The sequence below is a fragment of the Crocodylus siamensis genome, chromosome 15 (genome assembly GCF_052110815.1).
Source record: "Crocodylus siamensis isolate JL-2025a chromosome 15, ASM5211081v1, whole genome shotgun sequence".
Taxonomy (NCBI): domain Eukaryota; kingdom Metazoa; phylum Chordata; order Crocodylia; family Crocodylidae; genus Crocodylus; species Crocodylus siamensis.
Window position 1 is genome coordinate 5,055,470 of NC_143409.1, and position 26,925 is coordinate 5,082,394.

The 26,925-nt window shown below is 43.1% G+C and overlaps 1 protein-coding gene across 8 annotated transcripts in view; it reads left to right on the top strand.

Annotated features, from left to right (window-relative positions):
- The window catches only part of MEGF11 (multiple EGF like domains 11), a 416,852-nt gene that overhangs the window by 113,539 nt on the left and 276,388 nt on the right, over nucleotides 1-26,925 (top strand). For all 8 annotated transcript variants that reach the window (XM_090028981.1, XM_090028982.1, XM_090028984.1 and 5 more), the window contains 3 exons: nucleotides 6,884-7,007; nucleotides 10,561-10,662; nucleotides 12,150-12,250. In XM_090028981.1, coding sequence (XP_089885107.1) covers nucleotides 6,892-7,007; nucleotides 10,561-10,662; nucleotides 12,150-12,250 — 319 coding nt within the window. In that variant the 5' untranslated portion in view covers nucleotides 6,884-6,891. The remainder of the gene's footprint in view (nucleotides 1-6,883; nucleotides 7,008-10,560; nucleotides 10,663-12,149; nucleotides 12,251-26,925) is intronic.

Sequence of the window (26,925 nt, forward strand, 5' to 3'; positions counted from 1 at the left end):
TTGCATCCTAAGACAGCTGCTTGTATCCTTAGACAACTGTCTTCCCCTATCCCAGGGAATGCTAGATAGTGGCAGAGTTATCAGACATACTGGCTTGAAGCAGATGGTCAGGACTGGATGGACTGGAAGGCTGAGTCTTTTGAGGAACTGTACAAAGCACCTATGAGTCATGTGCTGCTTTATCAAGCTCAAAGATTATCCAGGTTTCAGAGACTGACAGTGGGCTTTGGAGGTATTCATTGTTTGGTTCTGGTTTTAGTAATGGTACAGGGATGTGTTCCTTAGAACAGTGGTTCTCAACTTCTTTTTGTACCAGGACCCATTTGTAAACATCAATGGCCAGTCCCAACCCAGCAAATAGTTTAAGTAGAAAACACACAAGTATTTTGGGCCCTAAATACTTACAACACTACAAAAAGCAGCTCACAAGTCTTAATTTTAATGACAGAAATCCAGATCACCAGGAAAACATTAACAGCAATATCAGCATGTGGCCCTACAATACTCCCAAGTGACATTCATGTTTTTCCACCTTCTTCTGTGACTTTGCAACCCTTTCATATATTCTTGCGATCCACAGGCTGAGAAATGCTGCTTTAGAAGATGGCCATGTGCCCCCTGTAAGCAGTGTACCCATTGCATTAAAAGCAACACAGAATGGATTATGTGTTAACATGGAACAAGAAATTGCTAGTTAAAAGAATTGGAAGTCTCTGGCTAACTCTCTCTTTTTTTGGTAATACTTTAAAATATATTTGCTTTAGAGTTTTTTTCTGAATCTTGTAATATAAATTCCTTGGATTTAGTATGAGGTCTTTTCCATTAACTGTCGTCAAGGTAAAATATTTCATTTGAATTGGGATAAGAGGCACTTTAGATAAATGAGGTTCTGCTGTATTTGGAAAGTTGGGTATTTCTGATATATGATCTGACTTAAGAGGTTGGGAAATTCTGTGCACAGCATAGTTCATTTATAAACAAATAAAAGTATTAAAATTAAAAGTTCAGGAAGGGTATTTAATCTTTTGGAAAGGTGTTCTAAAAATCTCTGTTTTAAATGGGCTTATGCCTTATAAGGTAACTCTAGGTGGGGTTTTTTGAATTTCAAATACTTTAGCAGTTTATCATCTAATGAATTAAAGTCTGAGCATTATGATAGTTGTTGGATTCAGTGCAGGGTGGCTGTAGGTAAAGTAGTGATTGTACTGTTGTCTGATTAGTGAGAAATCTAGATTTTTAATGCTTTTGAGAATTTAGCAAACCAGGCACTAAATTGTGCTTTGATTTAAAGAAAACAGAAACCTCCCTCAATCCCTTACAGATTGTTCCAGCAGCTTTGCTTTGTACTTCCTTTGACCGTCTCATTTAGTTGGAAGTAATTCCTTCTGTAGGACCATTTATGCAATATGACAGTCTCAAAGCTGAAGGAAATCAACATGGGGTAAATTGCAGCCCTTAAAAGCAGTGATCACTGAAGCCTGTCTTCTGTTGTTCAGGGTTTTTCTAAATAGTAGTTGATCAGTACAAGGTCCATTATTATAGATATGCTTGTTAAAGAACTGTGCTGATGTCTTTTGATACCCACCACTTTGTAGTTCACACCTATCACTGCGCATGCCATTTAATAAGAGTTAAATATTACAATTCAGAAAGAAACATGAGGCTCCCCACAAGTTTTTGGACACCAAGAGGAAAAGGGCCTTTGCCCTGCAAGCCCTTGCAGATGAGAACCTTGGTGTTCCTTCCCTGTAGAAGCAGTGCATACTTCATAATAGATGTAATATAAATATTTCACTATATATTTACTGTGTTATATACAGAGAGAGGGACAGAGAGAAAAGTAATGAGTGATGTGGCTATATGAATGAGTTTCCACTGACTTCAGTGGACTTTAGCTCAAATTGTAATAACAGATCTGCTTTCCTTACCATCCCTGTCCTGCTCATTTTAGAGTGTGTGTGTGTGTACACTCAGCCATCAAGAGCGACGCCTTCATGTTCCTTTGGCTAGTTCCTGGAGTAAAGTAGTATACAGGGAGTACATGTTTTCCAGACAGTGGCATGCAGATCAGTTCTGTTGCTAGGGCAATCCTCTTGTCAAGGACTGTGGTTAATTTATGGAACTGTATTGATTGGGGTGCTGTATTATAGAAGAGTGCACTTCTGTTTAATTCCTGAAATGGAAAATATAACATTATTTTACTGAACAAAAACTTTATTTCATTAACCAGCTGATTTATGTGATGTAGTATTTACATAATATTAGCCCGCACCTTTCCATTGAGATGGAGTTGTTTCCTAAGTCTTGACTGTACAAGGGTTTGGTTTTTTTTAAGCCTTCCTTAGAAGCATTGCGTGTTGGCTGTAGCCAAGGCTGGGGATTTTGGCGGTGGTGTGCCAGTGCTCCTGCTGAGACTTAAACCTGGAGGTTGCTGGCAAGAGGGTCTTGCCCCTCCCCTTGGGATCACACCGGTTGCCATATTTGAAGTTGGGAAGTAATTGTACCCAGTGGTCAGATTGGTGTCTGTAGGGTTCTTTGTCTTCCTGTGCAGGAGGGGATGTGGCCTTTTCCTGGAATCTCAAGCTTATTTTAGCAAACTTTGCAGCAGCAGGGTGTTGGCTGCTGTGGTCCCCCTGCTTTCTTGTGACAGGTTAGGGTATTATGCCTTGTGGTTGTGTCAGTGTTGACCATGTAGTTTTGCTAAGAGGTTAGACAAGGATTTGCATAGAATGGTTTGGATAGGGATGCAGTTGGACTAAATGACTTCTGGAGGTCCCTTCCAACCCTGTGATTCTATGATAGTAACATCATTCTGGCCTTGATGTAAAAGTGTGTGAGCAGGATCTAAAAGAAGCTTTGCAAAGGCTTTTATAAACCCTGTATGAATATAGACAGTTGACTCATGAAGAAAATGCATTAAATTCTCTGTGGCCATGTCCTACTTCCAATTCCCCCCCCCTTCTCTCCAGACTGGCCTCATTGAGGACTACTTCCAGGAGTAGCCCAAGGGGTGCTTGTCATTGGGAACTGGCCATTAACCTCAGTTGTCCTAGTGCCATCAAATAGGGTCTCTTCAATTTGTATTTATAGACCATGAGCAGGGCTCAGAGTCCACCTCTGATTAAGCTTGCTCTACACTTCTGTGACGAAGGAGGCTAGATGAGCTGGATTCTAGCCTGTGGTCCTGTGGGGAGCACTTTGGGAGGCTCAGCATGGGCAGGCTTTACTGTAAATAATGCTTGTAAATAATTGTCTATATAGGGCATCAATATGCTTGTTTTACCCCAGGGGTAGATGGCCATCTGGGCCTGGTAGGTGGGCCCAGAGACTACCCCCTGATTGGTTCCCCGTGACTTAATGTTTCATTATATTGGGTGACTGTTGTCCCCAGCCTAAGACTGTAGTTTTATAATGGTGTGTAACAAGTATGGCTGACTAAGCTCGAGGAGAATGAGTGAAGCTCTGAGGCAGCTGGAGGGCACAGAAAGTCCCAGGCCAAACAAAGAGAAGGTCTCAGGTAGACGGGGAAAAGGAAGGGTCCCAGGGTGAACAGAATAAAGTCCAAGCAAGGACAGAGGGAAGTGGAGAGGCACAATAAAGATGGTTTTGAAGCAGCATCTGCTTGCTGCTTGGGACATCAACAATCCAATAACCCTCTTGTAAAGAAAGAAACACCCTCCTTCCTTCCCAGGAGCTGACTGAAAAGGAGCTCCCAGAGGTGGAGGGCTATCGATCACTGGGAAAGTCAAGGACTGAGAAGAGGCAGGGTGTCAAAGCCAGAGGCTTGTCCCTTGTGAAGGTGTTCCAGGGCTGGCTGCAAGGAGTCCTCTTGGGACAGGAAAACTGAGTAAAGCTGCTTTTTGAGGAGTCCCAAGGAAGAGTGTTCCCCTTCCCATCTGAAAGGGGGCAGGCTCATCCTCCTTTGTCACGACCACTTCCTATTAGAAGACCATGATTTTTGTTGACCATCACTTCCATCCATTAGGGGCCGAAATTCTCCAGGTCAGGTGTCTGCCTTGACTGTATTCTTCACAAATTTCTGCCGCAGTGGCTCAGGCACGTCTGAGAACAAGGCCAACAAGAAGAAGGAAAAAACCCACTGCTCTTCTGAATTGAAAGAAATTCTGGTGACCTTTTACTCTGGAAAACTGTTGTGCCCCATTGCTTTGGAATAGGTACTTGAAATTTGGTGTGAAAGGGGTGTTTGTGTTGGGTCCACGTCTATCACTCTCCTTATGAAAATCTGCCAAAATCTGGCCAGGTTAAAGTTGCTGAAAAACCACAGTTTGCACATTCTCAGAGACCAATATCTCTGGGGATTCTGCCCTCCCTGAGCATGTTCAGATGTCTCCTGGCGCTAACCAGACTGCACATGAGACATCCCCACTAAGCAGCTCGGTGTGTTGTGTCCTCTCACGTCCCCTATGTGTGACCTGGTTCTGTGCACAGAATGCCCAATACTACCCAATGCTAGTACCCAATACATGGCTTCCTTCTTGCCCACCCTCCACTTTTACTTCGCAGCATTCAAATTTTGCTTTTACTCGTTTCCATATTGGTTTCTCTGTGGTGTTTATCACTGCAGCATCTGAGTGGTTCACAAGCATTACTCCCCTTATTTTCTCAGCACCATTTGCCAGATGGCAAACTGAGACAGAAGTGAAGTGCTCAGTTATTTGGGGTGCACCTGAATTTCCTTTCTTTCTTCCAGTGGTTAGCACTGCACATTGTTTCATGAGTGCAAGGTGTGGGTTCCATGACATCAGTTGCAGCTGCAAGTCAGTGCTCAGCCTTTCTGCAAATTAGACCTGAAAACACTAAGTCTCAGTAAAATGAAGAGTAGACAGCTGTGACTAGTGTGGTTTGAGCAGGTTGTCCAGTGTTGCATAGGAACCCTTGGCAGAGGTTAGGTAGAATTGGGTTTTCCAGGGCAGCATTCACCTCTCTTAACCATGAGACGGTTCTTTGTCTTCTCTGATCCCCACTCTCTTTCCTCACTTAGTTCTTTCCTTTGGTAAATGGGGGTGGGGTGCTACAATCAATAGATTCCTGATTCATCCCCAGAGCAGATCTGGCGGGGTGGGCTGGGCACCAAATGGACAGAAGGCCTGTGGAAGACTCTGCGTTGTCCTTAACGAATGTCTTTCATAATGCATATGCCAAAAGGGGCCCAAGAGAGGTTGCCATTGGCAAACTTTTTCCCTGGCATTTCTTAACTTGGTGAGTGCTTAATATCATAGTTTCATAGTTTCATAGTTTCATAGTAGCTAGAGTCGGAAGGGACCTAGGTAGATCATCTAGTCCGACCCCCTGCCTTAGCAGGAAAGAGCACCGGGGTCAGATGACCCCGGCAAGGTGCTCATCTAACTTCCTTTTAAAAATCCCCAGGCTAGGAGCCTGCACCACTTCCCCTGGAAGCTGGTTCCAGGCCCTAGCCGCCCTGACTGTGAAGTAGCGCTTCCTAATATCTAATCTAAACTTACCCTCCGCCAGTTTGTGACCGTTATTCCTGGTCACTCCTGGCAGCGCACGGGGGAACAGGGACTCCCCCAATACCTGCTGATCCCCCCTGACCAGTTTGTAGCAGGCCACAAGGTCCCCCCTTAACCTTCTCTTGTGGAGGCTAAACAGGTTCAGGTCCCGTAGCCTCTCCTCATAAGGCCTGCCCTGCTGACCCCTGATCATACGAGTGGCCCTCCTCTGAACTCTTTCCATATTGTCCACGTCCCTCTATATCGCAGATGTAGAGTTCTTTTAATATAGTTATTTGTATGTAAACTACTTATAGACTTAACATCTTGTTCTGCTAACAGGTATTAGATGAAGAAACCAAACCCAATAAGTTCATGCTTGTTTACTTCAGAGAGTCAACATTAATTTTTTTTATTTCTTCATCTGCATTCTTCATAATATGGCACAATAAGCTGACCTCTGTCATTCTAAATGGACTCCCCTTTATAAGAGTTGAAAAGTGAATTGATTTTCCTTCAGTCATGTAATAAGCATATGTGTCTGAGATGTAGCCTGCTCTATTGACACATGTAAACACCATTAAAATTAATGGGAATGGGTTTTGCCCATGGGTTGATAGGAGAATAGATTATTTTAATGGCTTAGTTATTTATTTTGTCAATGAAGGCAGCTTAAAAATGATCTTCAGTATCAAAAATGCTCCTAGGAAGAATCATTAGAACTATTGGTGTCTTGGGTAGCTTTGCCCTCAAATTTTAAGCTCAACTAGCCAAATTCTATATGGAAACCTTTGAGTCCCTTTAGGACATGGCTCTGAATTGTTTCCTTTGATATTTCAGCATTTAACCAATTGCCTATATGCAGGTACCAGAGAGGGGCTGCCACGCTCGAGGTTTTGTTGAGATTTGCGCATGTACATGTGTGAGTAATGTATTATTTCACTTTTCATTATATTATCCTAAGAATTATGTAAAGTGATATAATAATTTATTCTACACATTTACAGCAATAAATCTGACTAGAGGGTGAAGCCTTTGGAAAACTTTCCAGTAATCTGTAAATTAGAGGTTGTTTTTTTTTTTAGATAGCTTCTTTAAAAGACCTTTTTAGCAAATAGATTGTGCTACATAGTAGGAGAGTCGGTATTTAAATCTCAGAGATAAAAAATGCAAGGCGTAAACTACTTGCCAAGTTTATCAAGATGTCATGATAAACGGTACTGCTCATTATCACTTCACCCACATTATAGTAATAAATAATTGCCCCTTATACATTTGCTTTGTGGTTTCTTTGCACTACCAAGATCGTGACTGCAACAAGAGTCAGTCTGATGTTGGGCTGAAGATCAGGTATACAGTTGGAAATATGCAAGTGCTCTCTTCATACATGCTGTTTTGTTCTCTTTATCTAGAAACAAGAATGGTGGTGTGCATACTCTTGTGGTGGATTCTAAAAGTGCTTACCCTGTCTTTCCTGCTGAAAACTACTCTGTCCTTAAATCCAGATGACCCCAACGTTTGCAGTCATTGGGAGAGGTAGTGTATACACAGTGTCATTTTTGTTTAACAGCTGGTTCTTACTTGTATGCTTTAAAGGCAAAATTATAATCGCTGCAGGTCAAGTTCTGTCAGCATCCACACAAGCTATGTGGCGGATGGCAGACGAGAGTGCCGAAAGGATCTATTCTAGGGCTACACCCGAGAGCCTTGTTTCATGAATATAGTACCCTACCACCTATCCCGGCTCTGAGATGTGTTTTCATGGGCCCTGCTAGACGGGCTACAGATGGAGTGTCTCAGCGCATTCTGGAGGAAACCAGGGTTCGATGGACAACTTCTGTCTTGCTCCTTCATGTTTTTCAGTCAGGAAGCTGAATGAAACGGTCAGCTAGAGACCTGCCCTTGAGTACTGATACTGTATTGAGTATCCAAAGCTCGGTGGTTTAATCTGCCAGATGCCCATCAACATCGGTGAAAGTTCTGCCTGTGAAAGGAAGTTGGAACATGCAGATAGACCCCTGGATGAAGAAGCCTGATGGGCTAAAGGCCCTGCTCATGAAATAGAAAGGATCATTTTCCTCATAGTCCCTCCCTGTCCCTGGGCAAGCTGCTCAAATGTTCCTCGTAGTCTCTCCCATAGTCCCTAATACAGAGATAGGAATGATCTGAAAATTTCACCTGTGCAAGTGGGCTCTTCTGAGTAGTTGAGCCACTCTGCCCACAGGGGCCACATAAGTGCAGGGGTCTACGTAAGGACCATCCATAATAACAGTGGTGTGCTTCAGTTTGAACTCCTTGAGTTTCCTCCTCAGTTTCTGTGGGTTATCCCAGTGCAGGAGTAAATGTAGCTCATATGTCCACTACCATAAATCCTTTCAGAAGAGTAAACATGGATACAAAGCTGAGCAGCATTATGAAGCTCATTATGCTTTGATTTTGGACACATTAATTAGAGCATTACTTGGCTTATAGGTCAAATGCAGATGTAAAAAGAAGCACGCAGGAATGGTATTTTGAAGTCGCATGGTGAGGTGAGGTGCATGCAGAGCACAGGAGTAAAATATTGATCTTTGTCTGGGGAAAGTCGGCAACCTCACAACCCAATCAAGGAGAAACAAAAATTGAATACCAAAATTGATTGGTTGTACTGACCAAGACGACTTTGTTAGTTAGATGTTAATAAATCAAAGGGAAAAGATTAAGTTAGGATAAGGGGCTGGGTAACTAACAGGATCATAAAATAATAATCAAGATTCTCAAATGCTATTGTTTTACATTAATAATGAGCCATGTAAATATTTTACGTTTTGGCATCAATGTCAGTTAAATATGGTCCCCCTCTTCCCCCCCACCCCCGCAAGGTGCTCTACAAAGAGCATGTGCAACTCTCTTGCGGAAGCCCGGTTGCCCAGAGAGTTGCAGTGTGACAGGGAGATGAATGTGTTAATAGCCCTGTTGGCTGACGTTGGTGGAGGCCTTCCACTGAGACTCTCCAGACAAATATTTTTAATGGCATGATCCTGCAGGACCTTAAGCACATCAGCAATGCCATTGGCTAGAATGGGATCTCTTGCAGGATCTCATTCCTAAGTCCTGGTCCTGCAATGAACAAATTCAGCATGGTTGTGTTCAGTGCAAAGGGATTTATGTGGAGCTTGCAAGCCCCTCAGATCTGTATTTGTCCGGTACATACATCTATGATGATGCATCTAAGTCAGGGGTTTTCAGCCTTTTTTAACAAGTGTACCCTTTGTGTCTCAGAGTTTCAGCTCATGTGCCCCTTTCTGTTTTTTTTTTTTTCTTGTTTGTAATGTTACCATTAGCAGGAGGGAGGGAAGGGGTGTGTGTGTGGGGGGGCAGATACGAGGGCCCAGCAGTGAGGGAGGGAGTGGGGCTGGGGCTGGGGAGGTGCTGCTTGGGTGGGGCAAGGTGGGGTGTGGGATGGAGCTGCGAGCAGCTCATTTTGGGGGCACTCAGGAGGGGGGCGGTTCCTGCCACTACACATGCCCAAGAAGGGCATGGGGGTCATGTGCCCCCAGATTTGTGGGCTGGGCAGGGCAGGGCAGGGCAGGCTGCCACTTGTGGTCTGGGGCCAAGGCAGGTCATAATCCTTCCTCCTAGCACTGCTGCTGTTCTCTCCGAGTGCAGCCTGGCCCAGCCCCCACTGAGAAGAGCTAGGCGCTACCCGAGCCCCAGCCTGCAGTGGCAGACTGCCCTCGCCCTGCATGTAGATCTGGGAGCGCTCAGGGTGTGCCATGATGGGAGCTGTCCACCTCCCCACACCCCTTGGGATGAGCCACAGCTCTGTTCTGTGCTCGTCCCAGCCCCACTCCCTCCCTCACCACTGGGACCTCTATATGACCCCCTACCCACGCCCCTTCCCTCACAACAGACTTACCAGCTGGACCAGACTGTTCTCCAAGCTGCCGGGCTGTGTTCCTGGCTGCCTGCGTGCTGTGCTGTGGCTGCATGCGTGCACAGGACATTTATCGGCCATATTATTGGCCATGTCAGTCAACAAAGCTGATTGCTGATACAGTCAATTTTACTTATATCACCTCTATAAAACAGTAATTTTTTTCTCATTTGTTCTGTGTACACCCTATGATCTCTTTAAGTACCCCTAGGGGTATGCATACCCCCAGCTGACAGCCACCAGAGAACAAGTCAATGTCTCCCAAGTCATTTAGGTTCTCTTGAAAATTACAGCCCTCTATAAAGTAGTACTTGTTGCATTGAGACGTTAGTATATGAAAAGGTCTTGTCCATATCTTAATTTTTAACCAGTTTCTCCAATTTCTGTAAAGAGCAAAGTCTTCAGTTCTGTAAAAGATATTGTTGCAGTCTGCCCAAATCTCAAATAGTCTCAAACCCAGTCACCACTTTACTCGTGATTTTATGATCTTCAGTTACTTCCTATGTTGTTTCTGCTACAAATTAGAAAGGATTAAATTCATGAAGTATAAAAATAAACACCCTTGAGACCTTTCATAATTTTTCCCCTCTTTGATTGGTGCTCCCAATATTAGTTGAAGTAATGATGCTCCTTCATCATAAAATGAAGTGTGAGGATCCCGTCATGCTGGTGAAACTCGGCAGCATTAAGTTAATATGTGCTCTCATTAGCATTTTGGAATGCAAGCAAATATTAACAGTCCTTGTAGGAAGCCTCTGATATGATCTAAGAACATAGAGGTTTTGTACACTTTCTAGACTAAGCCATTTCCCCCTACATTGCAGTTTACCAGTTCCCTGCCTCGGCTTTTAAAACTTGTCATTCATATTTGTTCTTAACTTAGAGAAAATAGAGGTTTAAATTTATGCCCCATGTGCAGCTAAACTGTGCCTTGTAGGCTCAAGTTGGGAACAGAACCATACCCTTGGAGGAGCTCCAGGAAGTATCTGTGATTCTCTCCTGGGGAGAAAGTAGATGAAAAGGCTTCCTTAGCTCTGGCTATGGCCAGAGTCCCTACCAAACTGATTGTTGTGTCTTAGGCTGGAGTTAGTTGTGGGAGCAAGTCAAGGAAATAAAAGCTTTATATGCTGTAACAAACAGGCTTTTCCTCTTTCTTTCCTTATCTATTCCTAGCTATGCTGTAACAGTACAGGAATCTTACGCTCATCCTTTTGATCAGATCTACTATACACGATGTACTGACATACTGAACTGGTTCAAGTGCACTAGACACAGGTAAGTGCTGATCCCCAAGATATTTTAATTTCTTTGCCTTTTCATCTCCCCCTGTAGCTTTTTTCTTTATCTAAGCTTCTGTGACACCCTGATACTGAAGGAAATACAGGCCTCTCTGCAAAACAAATCCTGATAGCTGATCATGTTTTAGAAATCTTGTGTGCCCATAAATCCTGGGCTCATGGCAGATCATCCAAGGGGCAGCAATTCTTGCATGAGACTTGAGCCAGCTATATCAAGCAGTTCAGCTGCATAATTCAAGAGGGGACTGACTAGCTTGTTATGTATCAGTCTCTCTTTCTTTCTCTTCTAGTCCATTGGCTTGAGTATGGGTCAGGCTGGTGGTAACTAGAAATGGATCCAGGCTACAGAGACTGCTTCCAAACCAGAATGTAAATTTAAGGGCTTGAATGAAAGTTGTTGCTGCCTGATAATTTTTTTTTTCTGGACTGCATGGAATCAGTTGTTGTGATCAGGATCATTCCTACCAGAAAAAAATATTCAGATAAACACCCAACGCATTCACTTGTCTGGGGACCTTGCAAGGGGTCCGATCCTGTCAGCTACTCAGTGTTCTCGAGCCTCTTGACTCGGTGGCAGCTGAAGGTGCTCAGCATCTTGCCAGTTTGGCTTATTTTAGTTTGTCGGGCAGTGTCCAGCACTGTAACAATGCCTGCTTACAGCATTGTTTCAGCTGAAGTAGAGCAGCGTAAGTGGGAGAGGTTTGTCCAACAGGAAGGACCATTGATTTTCTGTTCTAGGATGGGACCAAGACCTAGGAGAGGGTTATTTCAGATGAATTAAAATGAAAGGATGCTTTCAAACTTTTGTCATTAAGTCCTCATTTTCCCAAGTGTCACCCTTTCTTGTGTTACAAATCAAGCTAAAAATCTGGCAGGAAGCTTTGTACTCTGGCACTTTTTTGGACAAGAGCCTGGTGTTGTAGAAACAGTCTTGAAGTGGTTTCTATGCAGGACGTTACACCATCTTGCAAGACACTCAAGTCTTGGATAGGTTACCTTGTGGAGCGAATGCACTGTGGAGTTAATTTCCAGCCCCACCTAGCAAGTATTAAATGTGCATTACAATGATTCCTGTTGCAGTACCCTGAAAAATGGCCTCAATAGAGTGTTTTGTTGAGTCCAGTGCGGATAGCTGACCTTACTGCTATACCTAGAAAAATTGTGTTTATTCGTGAAGACGTGTCATGCCCTCTCCTTGGGGCTGAGGCAGTGTTTTAAGGTAGCAGTCCCAAGAAGACCTCTGTTAACTGGCTGCCGTGAATACTGTGTTTATAATCCATGTTATATTTCTAGTTTCAAAATAAGTATTGATTTTTTTTTATTGTGGTTTTTAATATCAAAAGCCTTCATACATTTTAAAATAATTATTGAATGCTATCCTTGCTATAATTTAACACAAATATAATTCCAACAGTAGGCATTGATTTTCAATACTGTCAAACGGCTTTCTGTCTTGCAATTTAGAATAAGTTATAAAACAGCATATCGAAGAGGCCTAAGAACAATGTATCGGCGGAGATCTCAGTGCTGCCCCGGATATTATGAAAGTGGAGACTACTGCATACGTATGTATAGAGTTTTGATTAGTACATGACCATTACAATTAATTTTGCATTGAAGATGTAGAAAAATCCCTAATGCTAATTCAGTACCAATTAATAATATTAAGGCTTTATCTGCAGAGCTGCTGAGTACACACTGTTCTAACTGAGCTGCTGGCATGAGCTGGTCAGAAGCTCTGAAATTCAGACCTTTATGGTTTCCCAGTTCAGGAAATATGCTTACTTTGCCACATGCTAGGCTTTGAGTATATAGTTAAATCCCACTGAAGTCAGTAGGGTGGATTTAAGGAAGTGCTTAAGTGCTTTCCTGTAACAGACCTTGATTCTGAGGGCAATGTATCTAAAACAATGTGCTAATGTGAAAGACTTGGAGTTGGGGGAGTTGGGAGCAGTTACAGGACTGAAGTTTTCCATAATTTCAAGGCAGAAGTATCAGAAAAGTTTTCACCTCTTAAATTTGAGGGCACAAAACTCCCCCACAATTTTTATGAGCTCTAGGTAAGTCAGTGCAAAGGAAAGATGTTCAAAGGTATGATGTGCTTGTAACAAGGTTACGTCCAATCATTTTACCTGTCACTGTATCACACTTGTCAGGAAGACTGTTCTAATAGCACCATGCAAACAAACGCAAAGCATTTAAGTGAGTCTGTTCAGTGCAAGGGCCCAGTTAATTAACCATGTCATGTGTTTCAATGTCAGAGACTTTCAGCAGTGGGTTCTTCAAGGTGTACTACTCCATCTGTTTGCTACGCTGGGCTCAGGGGAGTGATGAGTTAAGTGAGAGCCCCCCGCAGCCACTGAGCAGAAGCATGGCCCAAGAGGGATCCAGATTTTATTGACAGAGAGGGAGTCACAGAATGCTATAGAAGTATAAATGCTGCTGCCCCGCCCCCCCCACCAACTCCAGCTGTTAAAGCCCCCAGTTAAACAGGGTTTTTAAGGTAGTATCTATCTGTGTTTAGATTAGTGGAACTCATATAGCCCTAGCACTGTTGTGTCTGGGCACCTCAAAAACATGAGTGACCCTAATTGTCATTGATGCTCTTTACTTCCTTGATGGCGTTTTATGAGAATAAAGGGCCTTGAAGTATGCAAAGCTGCTTTAGGGCCCGAACTACAAAGATATTTAGGTGCTTAATTTCTGTGCTGGTGCCTAAGCCCCCATTAAAATCCAGTGGAGTGTAGATGTCTGAATCTGGCCCCTGGTATAGAAGAAGAAGAAGCAGGGCTGGTGCTTCTCTTCTCCCTGCAAGCCTTGGAAGTAGGGAAGTAGAATTAGCCTCCTTTTACAGAGACACAGAAAGATCATAGAGAAGATGGGCTGGCACAGGCCTCCAGAAGTCATCTAATCTAACCCCCCGCAGAGGCAGGATCATCCCTATCCAAACCATCCTATGCAAATCCACTGTCTAACCTCTTAGCAAAACTACATAGTCAACTCTGAGATTAATGGTTCAATCCTTCAAGGTGCTGAGCACTGTGAACCCAGTCCAGTGAAACATTGAACAGATCGCCTGACTTCACTGGAATGACTTATGCTTAACATTAATTACTTACTTTGGATGACAAAAACGTTTTGGTGGCTTATGTATATATGAGTATATACTTGTATTATTGCTAGCACAAGCTCTGTGGCTCAGAATGCCCCTCTGGTGCACTGCACTGTTCATTTTCACTTTTATCTCTAGAATGTATTGATTTTCTTTCTTCCTTTTAATTTTTTGCTGTCTATGAGGAGACAATGGGGAAATTTGCTTTTCCAGTGGTTCGGAAGTGGTGCAGAAAGTGTCTGCTTTGCACAGGGCATTAACATTTATTTTTAAATCAGTGCCTCTTAGCATTAATAGTCAGAGTTATGCTCTTAGCATTCTCTGGCAAGTTTTGTCTTTCTATTGCTGATAAGGACCTGTATATACTTCAGGCTGAAAGATTGCGGTAATGCAGCACAGTCATTGTGTATCTGATCAGAACAGGAGTTTTGTGTTTGACTTTAATGTGTGTCAAATTATGTGTAGGCAATACCTAATGTCTGTCCAGAAGATGCACCTCCACAGGTCAGATCCTTGTGTTATCTATATATTAATGAAATGCTCATGGATTCATGTGTGAATGGGAACTTCTGCACTCTCTTCTTCCCCGATTCTGGTAGAAAAGGAAAATCATTGCTGACTCCTAATCTGCATTCAGTTTATGCCTTTGGGGACAAGGAGTAGGACTGTGTGGCCAGAGATAGGGAAGGATAGAATATGTTTTTTTGGGGGGGGAAATAGGATCCCAAACCATGCTAGCTTTTCTAGTCCCTTTCATCCCTGAGGATCCTGTAGGGCTGCAGTAGCCAGGAGAGCAATTGTGTGGCATGAGGAATTCTCTGTGGCATTCGCTTTGTTTGTAGGTACCAGATGTGACTGGGTTACTTGTCTACCCCAGGGCACAGGGGTATCATGTATCCTATCACAGTAATGCTTTTCTTATCAGGATCTTTTTTTTCCCACTGTATCAGCTCCCACTCTAGTTTTCTGCCCTATCGCTTTTCAAGGCCAGTTTTTGGTTTGTGTTCCTCTTGACCCTTCACAGCAGGTATTGCTGAACCACCAAAGGGAGTTCCCCTATGTGCCTGGGAGAATGACTTGGGTGGCCTAGACTGTCTTACCAGTGACCCTCTCTGCCGCTTTCATTTCCTGTTTTCCCGCTTTTCTATCTTTAAATGTCCTGGCATGTTTTGTCATTAACCTTTGCATGGATCTAGTGTTGCTGCACCACATTTCCCCCAGAGATGTACACATCCATTGTTCCCTCTGCACATCACCTCATTGCTGTCCCTGGCAGTGCTGCGTTGATGGAGCTGGTCTGGAGTGTTCCAGTCTGCAATGGTCCTGGAGCAAGGAAGCGCTCTCCCTGCAGCAGGGATGCTCCTTCCTGCAGCCTCACTCAGCCAGGCTTGTAAAATTTATTCCATTCGCAATAGGGGGAGCTGCTAGTGCATGGGGAGGGGAGACTGCATCCCACAGTGCGTATGATGATCAAAAGAAAGTTTGATTAAAAAACACTGTGTAGATTAAAGGCTAATTGGTTCTTCTTTCATTAATAGCAGCCTTTATTTCTTCCAAAAGTTAAATAGCTTTGTAATTAACAGTGACATGTTTAGACTAGCGAAGCCTGTGTTTAAATCTCTATTAATGACTCTTTCTTGGATTAAAAGCTAAGGAGAAGGCTTTGGGGTTATTATTTTGATCCTTTCCCCTCTCATTTACTGCCATTTCAAAGGAGCATCAGGTGTATTTTTCTTTCCTTGGCTCTGGTGCTGGTAGTTGAAAAGCAGTAGAGCACTGATAGAATCACATCTGCTTCACCCTCACAGCTCCGGGAATCCGGATTCTTGGCTCTGCCTCTCAGTCCATGATGTCTTCTTCATCCTTCTTTTATCCATTTAAGCTAATGCATGTTTTCAGCGTGGTGGGTGAGCAAGGGAAAAAGCCATTTTAGTTTTTGAATAGTAAATCCACCCAGGTCTTCATTATCTGGAGTGAAAAGCTTTTTGGCATTGGGACTATCTCCTTAGATGCTTGCAAAGTGCTTAATACATTTTGGTAGGCTGATAATAAGAACCGATCATCCAATATTCTCTCTCTGCTATGGGAGCAGCTATCAATTTAAGTTTGATCCCTAGCCCCTGGAAAGTCAACAGCAAAATTCATATCGACTTCAGTGGGAACAGGCACAGGGCTCAGACATCATGGACTGAGAGACAGGCGCACTTTTGTTGTTAAAGTGATGAATTTTGCCTGTAATAAATCAAAGGATTAACATTGCTGATTAGATGCTGAAATAACATTTGCAGCCACTCTGACATTCCTTTCCACAAAGCACTGGCAGAATATTTTGGTTGTAACTCTCAGCGCCCTGTTCCAGTTCAGACCTGGTGATTTTTCAGGAGACTGCCGGTGGTGCTGAATTGGATTGAACAGCACGCTGGTCTTGCGTGATGGCTGAATGTTCAATTGGAATTGCACTGAGACCATCAATCTCATTTTACTGGTGACCTAAGATGGATGTGAGTTCCTGTCCAGAGGTGAAAGGGTTAGCAAAATTAACCTACTCAGCATCTTGCCGTATAAATTTGGGAACTTTGAGAGAGGGCTTTGTCTCTGTGGTGTTTTGCTTCTGTGTTGCCTCCCCAGGAGAGATTTTTAAATGAAAGCAGAGTAAAGGAACATGAAAAATTCAATGCACACATAAGTGCATTTCTTTCCAATAATGTCCTGTGAGTGGTTCCTACCGTTCTGGTAGTTGTGCATGATGTTTTTCCCCCTCTCTGAATATGTTTATACATGACATAGGTTTCTGCTGGGCTGTCTCTGAAAATAAACTGCGCCATCTAGGTAGTAAATCAGAGCAACTATGATTTACTATACTTTGTTTGCTAAGGTAAGCTTTTGGCAAAGCAAATATATAAACTGCAGAAGATCTTGTTGTTTTTTTTAAAACAACCACAGGGTTCAAATGCCCTTCAGGTCCATCATAAAGGATTTTAAAATTATACTGACCAGATTAGTATCTGTTAGAAAGAGCAGCTTTGAATCCTTCTTCTCTGCTTTGAAAAAAAGAAAATATTCCCCAGGCCCTTTGGTATTTTTCCTTTGAACTGATGCTAATTGAAGATTTCCCCTTAAAAAAAAAAAAAAAATGTATCGGGTGGAAAGAGTCCCTCATTTGCTAAATGGCTGGGGTTTTGTCCGGGAGCCCACTGCTTTGTCCAGTCTTCCCCTTTTCATCCTTACAACAGATTTGTTTGAAAGGAGAAGGTTGTCCAAGGTAATGAAGGGACAAAGATTTGGGCTTCAGAAGAAAGGATAGTGGGGGTAGAAAACAGTACTCCCTACCTTCCTTCTGCATTCACTTCTGACAGAAGAAAAGGACAGGCGCATGGCCATTTGGGGTCTCGGAGTCTCTTGATTTTCCAACAGTTTATTTCTGTTTTCAAATCTAACTTTGCGGTTTACTGATGACTGGATGGTCCAGTACAGGGAGCTGCTTACCCCCTCGCATAGTTGGCTGAAGACTTTGTGGTGTTCAAAACACAGTTAAGCGGATGCAGTCTGGAAAGAGTGTTGGTGATGTCTTCCAACTTCCCACCATACAGTCCTTCACGTTGTAGTCAATTCCATCATTCTTGGAACTACTTGGACCCCTTTGCTAAGAGATGCCATGGAGCTCTGCTGGGTATGCCAGGCAGGTTAGATTCTAGGCAAATTACTGGGGGAGAGGGCGGGGTGCTGAAAGTTTTCACTTCTGCCTGTTCTGTCAATAAAAGAAAAAAATCTGACCCCCCTGCCAGCACATGCCAATTTGACTCCTTTCATGATCTTTGGATTCACTTTAAAAACAACAAAGGTGAATATTGTTATAGTAGTTGGCCATGCTAGTATTGAGCAGGTTTCATAGATTCATAGATGTAGGCTTGGAAGGGACCTTATGGATCTTCTAGTCTGACCAGAAAAAACTGGGCTCAAATGACCCCAGCCAGGTAATTATCAAGCCTCCTCTTAAAGACCCTCAAGGTAGGATCCAGCACCACTTCTCTTGGAAGTTGGTTCCAGATCCTGGCCACCCAGACTGTGAACTAGCACCTCCTGATATCTAGCCTAAGTCTACTCTCTAACGACTTATGGCTGTTATTCCTCGTTACTCTGGGAAGTGCTCAGGGGAACAAGGTCTCTCCCAATCCCTGCTGGTCCCCCCCTAGAGAGTTTATAGATGGCCCCTAGAGCCCCCCCCCCCCAGCCTTCTCTTGCAGAGGCTGAACAGGTTCAGGTCCCGTAGCCTCTCCTCGTAGAGTCTGCTCTACTGTTCCCAGATCATGCGAGTGGCCTTCCTTTGGACCCTCTCAATGTTGTCCACATCCCTCTTGAAGTGCGGCGCCCGGAACTGGACACAGTACTCCAGCTGCGGCCTGACTAGTGTCGCATGGGGGGGAGGATCACCTCCATGGACCTGCTCACGATGCATCTGTGGATGCACACCAAGGTGCGGTTAGCCCTACTGACTATGTCCTCACATTGTTGGCCCATGTTCATCTTGGAGTCAATAATGACTCCAAGATCTCTTTCTGCCACCGTGCTTTCGAGAAGGGAGTTCCCCAGCCTATAGGTATGCTGCTGGTTCTTGCTGCCTAAGTGCAGCACCTTGCACTTGTCAATATTGAATCCCATCCTATTTTCATTTGCCCACCCCCGTAACCTGTCCAGGTCCCGCTGTAATCTGTCTTCCCTTCTAGTGTGCCCACCTCACCCCAAATCTTGGTGTAATGATTTCTATGATGATTCTTAAATGGCATGTTCCACATCTGTTTTTATTTACATATGGAGTTTTGCACAAACTCCATTTTTCTTTTTTTTCTTTTTTGTTACTCAGCCTTGGGAGTACTTGCTTCTCTCCTAGACCTGAGGAAAGGTGCTTTGTGTCCAAAAGCTTGTCTAAAATTTCTGCCACCTATTCAGTTGGTTCAAAAAAAAGCTATCACAGCCCAAAGTATCCTTCTCTCTCAAATATTCCATGGCTAATAGTTTAAGTAATAATAACTCTTAATAGCTACACAAGCTACATGCTATAGCATATAATTTTATATTCATTGAGTATGGTCATTCATACCTTATCACTGCACTGAATTTTACCTGGTTGCCTATATAATGTAGGGTTTGTTTGTTGGCAGTGTTTGTTTTTTTTTTTTGTTTAATCTTTCAAAATACTTTTTCATTGGAGCCATATGGCTAGATTATTAAACATCTGTACCATACAAGTAACAATTCCAAAGCTTCCTGCCATCTGGATGAATTACAATACTTGCAATGCAATGCATGTTGCAACAACACACCGACACAGCAGTCAAGTGTACTTATGATGAAAAGAAAAATAATAGCTTCTGTGATCAGTGCAAAAGTTGTATACTCCTAGAAATCATTAAATCAGCACTTTAAACTTCCTGAATATTCATAGCATTTGTTCATATCATGTCAGAAGATTTGTTGATTTTTTTTTTTTTCCTTTTTCTTTCCACATCCCTTTTTCAAATGCCAGTGGATCATTACAATCTTCAAGGAAATGTTGTCCCCCATTTTAAATTTCCCTTTGCCAGCATTCCTGTATCTTTTTTTAAAATAAATTTTCTAAGTCTTAACAGATTTCAAACAATATATTATTCTTATCTTTATAGAAGCATACATTAAAGCTGGTGCTAGTGCTTTGTGAAAGAGCCTGTGTATTACATTATTCAAATATACAGTATTCTGAACATCAATAATGCAACATAAATTAAGGGAAACAATATAAGAATGCAGAAATACTCTGTGCCAGGGGACATATGTTCTCTTTCTCTCTCCCTCCCTGTCCTTTACTTTAAATTAGTATACAATGAGAAACAGTATGTGAGTTCTTTGAGTCCATTGACTATGGAATTGAAATGGGAAAGGTGTTGGTTTGGAATTCCTCCTTTTTATACCCTTTTTGGGTGCTTCCATATCATTTTCTTAATGCATAGTGCTACCTGTTCCCATTCAACTCTCTGAATTCCTCCTCCAGTGCTATGATTTGAGGAGTTCTAGCTCTCCCTTCACGGACGTGGAAAGCTGATAAGAAAGGACCAGACGGACTGTGCAGCAGAACTGCTTAGTTCCGACTGCTCTTCTGCCACACTTGGCTACCTTATAGCAAAGAGAGTAGCTCACAGCTAATATTTAGAGCCTACTAAGCATATAGTGCAGGACTGTAGATCCAAGCAGGATTTGACAGAACGTGGCCCTTCATTGGATATGCTGACCACACAACCCAGATTGCCTTCAGGCCTACGTCCTCCATCTGCAGCTCCCCAGTAATGTCACAAGGGTCCTCCTGTGTCAGACTCCTTGCGGTCCTGCTTGTTAAGCTAAGATTAAAAAAGAAACATGAACTCCCCTCAAAGCTTCCTCACTGACTCCAATGTCCATCAGGCTGGCTTGTCCCTAGGCCCTTTGGATGTGCGCGCTCTCTTTCAGGAGAGATTCCTTTGAGGGTACTGACACAAGTGATTATTTTGTCGTGTGATTGGCCCCTGAAGTGCTACAGCTGTGCAGAGCTCTTCAAAAGGGCCCATCCCATGACAATCTAATCCCTCATTACATGATGCAGAGCACCTTCATTAACTTGTGTAAGCAGGTGCTGGGAGCAGAAGCAGCCCAGCCCTACTCATGGCACTGTCTTCAGAATGGGAGAGGGGAAGGGAGTTCCCCCAAGGCAGGAGAGCTCCAATCTGTCTACCCCATCCTCCAGCCCAGGCTGGGCAACCCCCAGACCAAGCTCCCTCTGCTCTCTTGCCCCTACTTCCCATTCAGAAGACAGCCCCGGGGCTGGGAAGGGGGAGGGACAGGATTAGGGAAAAGCAGCTGCAGATTTGTAGCTGCGCCAAACTGCAGCTTGATCCCCTAACTCCAGGACCCAGCAGCAAATGTCCGTTGGGTCCAAGGTATCACTCTAACACATGGCACTTCTTGTCCTTTCCATTTTCCAGCCTACCTCATTCTGAGCCCATCAAGCAAACCACTGCCCTTGCCCATTGCCTTTACCCTGGGAGGTGAGCTATACCAGAGAGGGGCTGAGCACTGCTGTTTGGTGTGGTGCAGACAAGACGGGGTCTAAGGCAGGTTTCAGGTAAGGCGCTTATGTAGAGGTCTCTGGTGGAGGCAGTGAAGGGCTTCATTCTCTTCTCTCAGATGCCATTCTAACTCTGAAATAGTCCTTGAGGTCAGTGATGTTACGCTGATGACAAACAGGGCCACAAGGTGGTGGGAGGGGGGTTGCTGAAGGAGAAGTACCACACTTCCTGGGAGGAGGAGGAGAACTGAGGAGCAGAAAGAAGGGTTGGGTGAGGTGCTTTGATGCACTGAGTCACCATAGTTATCTGGGAAGAAGACTTGGAGTCCCTGGCGATCTCTATAGAGCAACAACAGAAATGCTTTCCTGGATGCTCTGGCTGCTTTGCACCCAGTTAGTGGATGGGAATGTTAATTACCTGGATTTAAGGTGGATGCAACAGGAGGGACTCTGGCTCAAGTATGCTCAATTATGCTGGCACTAGGAGGAACAAAACCTGAAAGAGCCACAGAGCCAATCCAATGTGGATTCAAGTTTGAATTCAAGCAAGTCTCTGTGGAAATGTTCTCCTGTCAGCTCACTTCACTGTAGAGATGCTCAGGAAGCGCAAAGCAGCAAGCCCATGAAAGTTGACAGGGTCTTTATGGATCCCCCTGAGGCCTTCACCCCTACAGATACTGTAGTACCTTTGCTTCCCATCTTCTGTGAGCTTCTCTCTTTCTCCTCTGACTGCTTGTCAGTGTTGTGGTGCCTCGATAAGGCTCCAGACTGAATTGGACAGGTTCTGGTGTATAACACCTGCCAAGTGATTATTAAACAATCATCTTAAGAGGGAGTTGCCATCTATACGATCAATTCGGATGTATTATGGGCTTGTCAATCTTCAGTAAAGAACTTAATCCAGACAGTGTCAGCTTTCCACTTCTGGTTCTCCTGCCTGGGTAAGAGCTGGTATGGATCCAATTTGATGCAAAGAAATGGTAAGCTGTAATGAATGGTGTTTTTTGCTGCCAGAGCCAACGTGGTGTGTGCTACTGGAGGAACAGTAGCCCTTGCATCGCTTTCTAAGTGCTACCTTGGCCAGCCCCTGCTCATGGTCAGGATTTTGTCAAGCTCTTACATGAATAGGTTTGCCTGGCTGATTGGCCTCTGAGCATTTGTGCACCAACAGTGGGCCCAGAACATTTGCAAACATTACAAACAAGACCGGGGAACTTCATTAATAGTCCACGAGTGTAAGAAGCCAGGTTGACATCTTCAAATCAATAAGGTCAAAAAGCAAAAGGACGGGCGAAGTGAAACACATGTTTAAAATTAAAGTTGTTTTCTTAAGTCCTCCTTTTCCTCCCTCCCCACTGTAATGGATTCATTTTCCTTCTCCTCTGTTGCAGTTTTAGAGCATGGGAGAGAAAAAGAGCGAGCCGACTAAATCAAGATGACCTTTAAAAAGGGCTCCTAGTGTACATACAGATTCTGAGATAACATCTTTTCACTCTTTTCTGTTGTAGTTTCCTCCAACTGTGACCCTCCCCTTGTTACTTGTCACACAATAGTGCCAAACATCAGGGAGGCTCTCAAAAGTTGGGAGGTAATTCTCTGGCAGAGTCCTTGTTGATTCAGAAAGTGCTACTTGTCAGTTTTTAGCTTTCCCTTCTCCCTTTATTCATTACCCTATGACTTCTAAACTGTACAAGAAAAAGAATCAGTCTTACTCTGCAGATGCCTGAAGTTTACATAATGCACAAAAATAGAAGCAGCCTCCCCCTGTGCCATATTTGAGAAGAAAAAGCTCATCAGTGAGACTCTCATTAAACTTCTGTACCTCTGGCATTAATGGCAACCAAAGCCTATCTAGAAAACTGGTGTGAAACCATCTTTCTTTTCCAAGATGATTATTTTAATAATGTAGATATGCCACTGCGTTCACCGTGTGAGGTAGAATCAGACAAGGAACAAACAGCCTTTCCCTTTTTGCATTTAGGAACCTGTGCATTAAAAGCAGTTACTTTTGTCTTATCTGTCCCCTTGAATTACTTAGCACAGCTCCTGCTTATGTCAAGTTAGCTACAAAGCAACAATGCCAGGTAAGTCTGTCACATCAGATCTTGGATGAAAATAGTTGCATAACTCAACATCAGTTTCCTGTGTGTTTATATAATATACTTCATGGTGCCTGATTAAAAACAATCTAGCTACCATACAGCAGGATGTACATAGTCTGCATTTTATTACTTGATAGGTTTTTAAAATGTATAGGAAATAACCTATCATGTAAGGTTTTCAAAAATGCCTGTGACTTAAGAGGTTAAAGAGAGACTAGAGGCACAGATTTTTAAAAGTGCCTAATGATACAGATGGGTACCTAAAGGAAAGATTTAAAAGGACTTAGGTGCTTGCCTCCTACTGAAACCATGCTTTTACAGTTATGAGCCTGAATTTCAAAGGCACTGAATACTGCAAGTCCTTAAAAGTTGTTGGGAATCAAAGGTGTTCAACCTCTCCAAAATTAGGCCTTATATTAAGTAATCAACAATAATATTAAAGTGTCATTGGAAGCATTCAAAGTTACCAGCCGAACTGCAGCTTGCAGCAGTGTTGTTATGTGATTGAGCTAGTTGCTAATTTATTCAGATATTGCCTCAACTCCTGTGAGTTTAGCATCAGAGGAGCAAGAATTCAAGAGGATGCTCGAGTGGCCAGCAAGTAAGTTGAAAAACATGCCATGGGGCAAAAAGTCTGAGCTTATAGCAGGAAAAGGGCTTGTAAGTGGCAATGGAGCTATTCCTAAAACCATGCATAAAGCTATTCTTGAAATCATTGCTCTTTTTTGTTCTCTAATTGTTTTCAATGAGGGAACAGGATGAAATTGGCTGATTGCTTGAAAAGCATCTGTTAACACTTCATAATCCAGCATGAAAGAATTCATCAGACATCAAACCAGGCTAATTAGAAGAGTGCTCCTCTTTCTACTGTGTGCGTTTTTGAGGTTTTTTTGTGCTGTATGGGTTACCAGGACCAACCATGAGAAATCTGCATTTTCTGCAGGACCACCCTGAGTACAAGCCACTCTCTTCCTCTGCACATAGATGCTCTCAGTCTTTCCCTTTTACTGTTTTTTTTTTCTGCATTTCACTTTTGCTTTGTATATGGTGGTTTATAGCGTGGCACATTCTTTCCCCTTTAATAAACATTTCTTAATGTGCCCTGGGGAAAGTTTTGTATGAAACTGCAGAGCATTAGAGATTTCATCATAAAACATTCTTTTCTGAATCAGTATTTTTCAGAGATATTTTTCAATTTACGAACTTTACTTTCTTTGAGACAGTGGGCAAAGAGACGCTTTCAGCCTGTTTTTAGGGCCAGCGTTTATTTTTGCTTTAAGAAAGGAAAATTCCATTTAGCAATCCTGCTGCTTTTATTGATTTGTATTACGGTAGCGCTCTGAAACCCATTTTGCTAGGTAGCATATGAACCTGCGAACAGAAAGATGGGCTGTGTCCCAGTGATGAATAAGAAAGTAAGCGTCTTGGGATTTGCACATTATGGAGACTGTCTTGAAAAAAAGACTAATTTCTTTTTAAAGCTGACCAAATATCCTACATGCATCTTAAGCACAGCTGTAGCACGTAAGCAGGCAAAATCTGCTCTCAGCTACAGCCTGGTAACCTAACCAACACACTAGGTCCACTGATATGGAAAGACTTCCTGAGAGAAGCTGAAATGAAACCAGATTCACAGGTTGGCCTATCTTTGCACATCCACAAGTTTCAGATTCTCAGGTCGTCTGCGACCTAAGTGCAGTCACTTCTTAACTATTTATCAAAATGATATATAAATATTATACTGTACAAATACTACAGAAAGGTCACCTGTGTCGAAGAAGACTAGGCATGTTGCCCAACTATGTTACAGGGGTCATCAATGTTTTTGGGAAGAGTGCCAAAAACACTTGCAACCTTGACATATAAGAGGCTGGTGTGCCAGGGGTGGATGGTGGGGAAGCCACGAGGGATCCAATCCTTGCTGTAGCAGCGCAGCCCTGGTCCCTTTCCCAAAGTGCAAGTGCCAAACAAAATGCCTTTGTATGCCACAGTGACATGTGTGCCAGAGGTTGCCTACCCCTGCTATATTTATATATGTACTGGTATATATAATGTATACATAAATATATAATATAGTATATACTATATTGTGTGTGTGATTGAGATTATCTATATCTATATATCCGAGGTTGCTGAGAACCTGTTCACTCTTAAAATCTGACCTCCAGCCACCAACTATTTTCTGGTTTGAAGTGAATGCATGAATTGTGGGCATCGTGTAGCAGCATATCTGATCAGAAGTCAGATGCTGTCAGTAGTACAACGTTTTCCCTAACAATTAAATGTATAGGTTAGACAGCGAGCCTGGTTCTTTAGTTACCCATATTCTCACAAAATAGAGTAAATTAGCAGAAATCAGTGGGATTACCCATGTTAGATTTACACCCTGAGATCAGCATCATTCCCAGAAGTTGTACAATAATTTATTTCTTGGATCTCTTTTCTGGCTCTGTTCAATAAGTTACTTTGAAATGCAGCTGATACATTGCCATGGTTCTATCTAAGGGCGAGAATACCATATGTGTATAAATATTGTATCCCCACTAAGGTTAGTATAGCGCACCCAAAAGACTAGAGTGTGATCTTCAAACAGAATGCCCTTCTCTCCCTGGTCTCATCAGTATGACCTCCATTTGCAGGGTATGGATTGATCTGAAATGAAATCTGAAAGGCACTGGCCCTTCAGGACCTGAGCCGTATAATAGCCTGGCTTCAATGACAGCATTGCCTTAGAAATGTGTCCATATTCATCCTATTTGGGGGGAGAAATAAACAATCTTTGGTGTTAGATTAGGTTGATGAAAGTGGGAATCATCATGAATGGGGGTCTCATTTGGAAAATCAATATTTTCCTCAAGGTGCTACGGTACTAGAAGTCACTGACAGGAATCAGTGGTAGTAAGGTTTTATTACGTCTTGTGTTGCAGTGTAGATAAACCAAGAAGCATAGTGCAGCTGGGAGTTCTTGATTTGTCTTCTGATCTTTGCACTTGTGGCAACATTTCTTCATGCACCCATCCTCCCTTACATGCATAGTGGTCCACACACCGTGGACCTGTGAAAATCAACTGTAGTCAAGCCATACTATTTACTGATAGAAAACATGATTGTCATGGTATGATGGCCATAATTCATGGCTAGCAATCAATAGGGGAATTATGGACACATGGTAACGCTATTGATACAAAAAAACATTTCATGGGAGCTGGCATGTGATGGATAGAGCTTGTGCCGCAAGGGAATTCACTTAATATCGTGGGTGGATAACCTTTAGCAGAATGTGCAAATGCTGCAATTCTGAAGTGATTTCCCAAGAACAAAGGCTTCATTGCTGTGATATTGTATTAAAGTGTTTAAGGCCAAGACCTCCTTTCCTCTATGACACCAGGGCTCCAGTTGTACATCTGAGGGCAGAATCTAGCCGGGTAATCGATGTTGTAATTGCTTTTTTGATAATAGTCCTTTGCTTTGGTGTCATCCCACATGCTGCAGTTATTGCAGTTAAAATTGGCCAGGGACTCGACCAATGTCGGAATCTCTGAATTGTCCATATTATTTCATAGGGAAAAACTAGGGCTATCCATAAATCAAAGCCAGGTGATTCAGCTAGTGAAAAGCACCACTGGAAATGCAGTGTTGCAGCAGAGTTCCATGTGGGCTGAGACATGATGGAGGTACTTACCTCTCTGCCTGGACAGGAACTCCTGGGACACATGAAAGCTCCTGTCTCTTGCTCTCCATCCGTGCTGGAAGAGCCATGCATCGGTATCACTGAGATGCAGAACACAGATAATTCTGCCTGGGGGGGGCATCTCTTGAAGAGAAAATGGGGGGGTGGGATTTGATAACTGTTCAGATCCCTGAAGAGCACTTAGAGAGAAGACAGAGATGGGCTTTTCTCAGTGGCTGTAGGGAACCAGACTTGGAACAATGGCTTCAAGGCTGCAGTGGGGG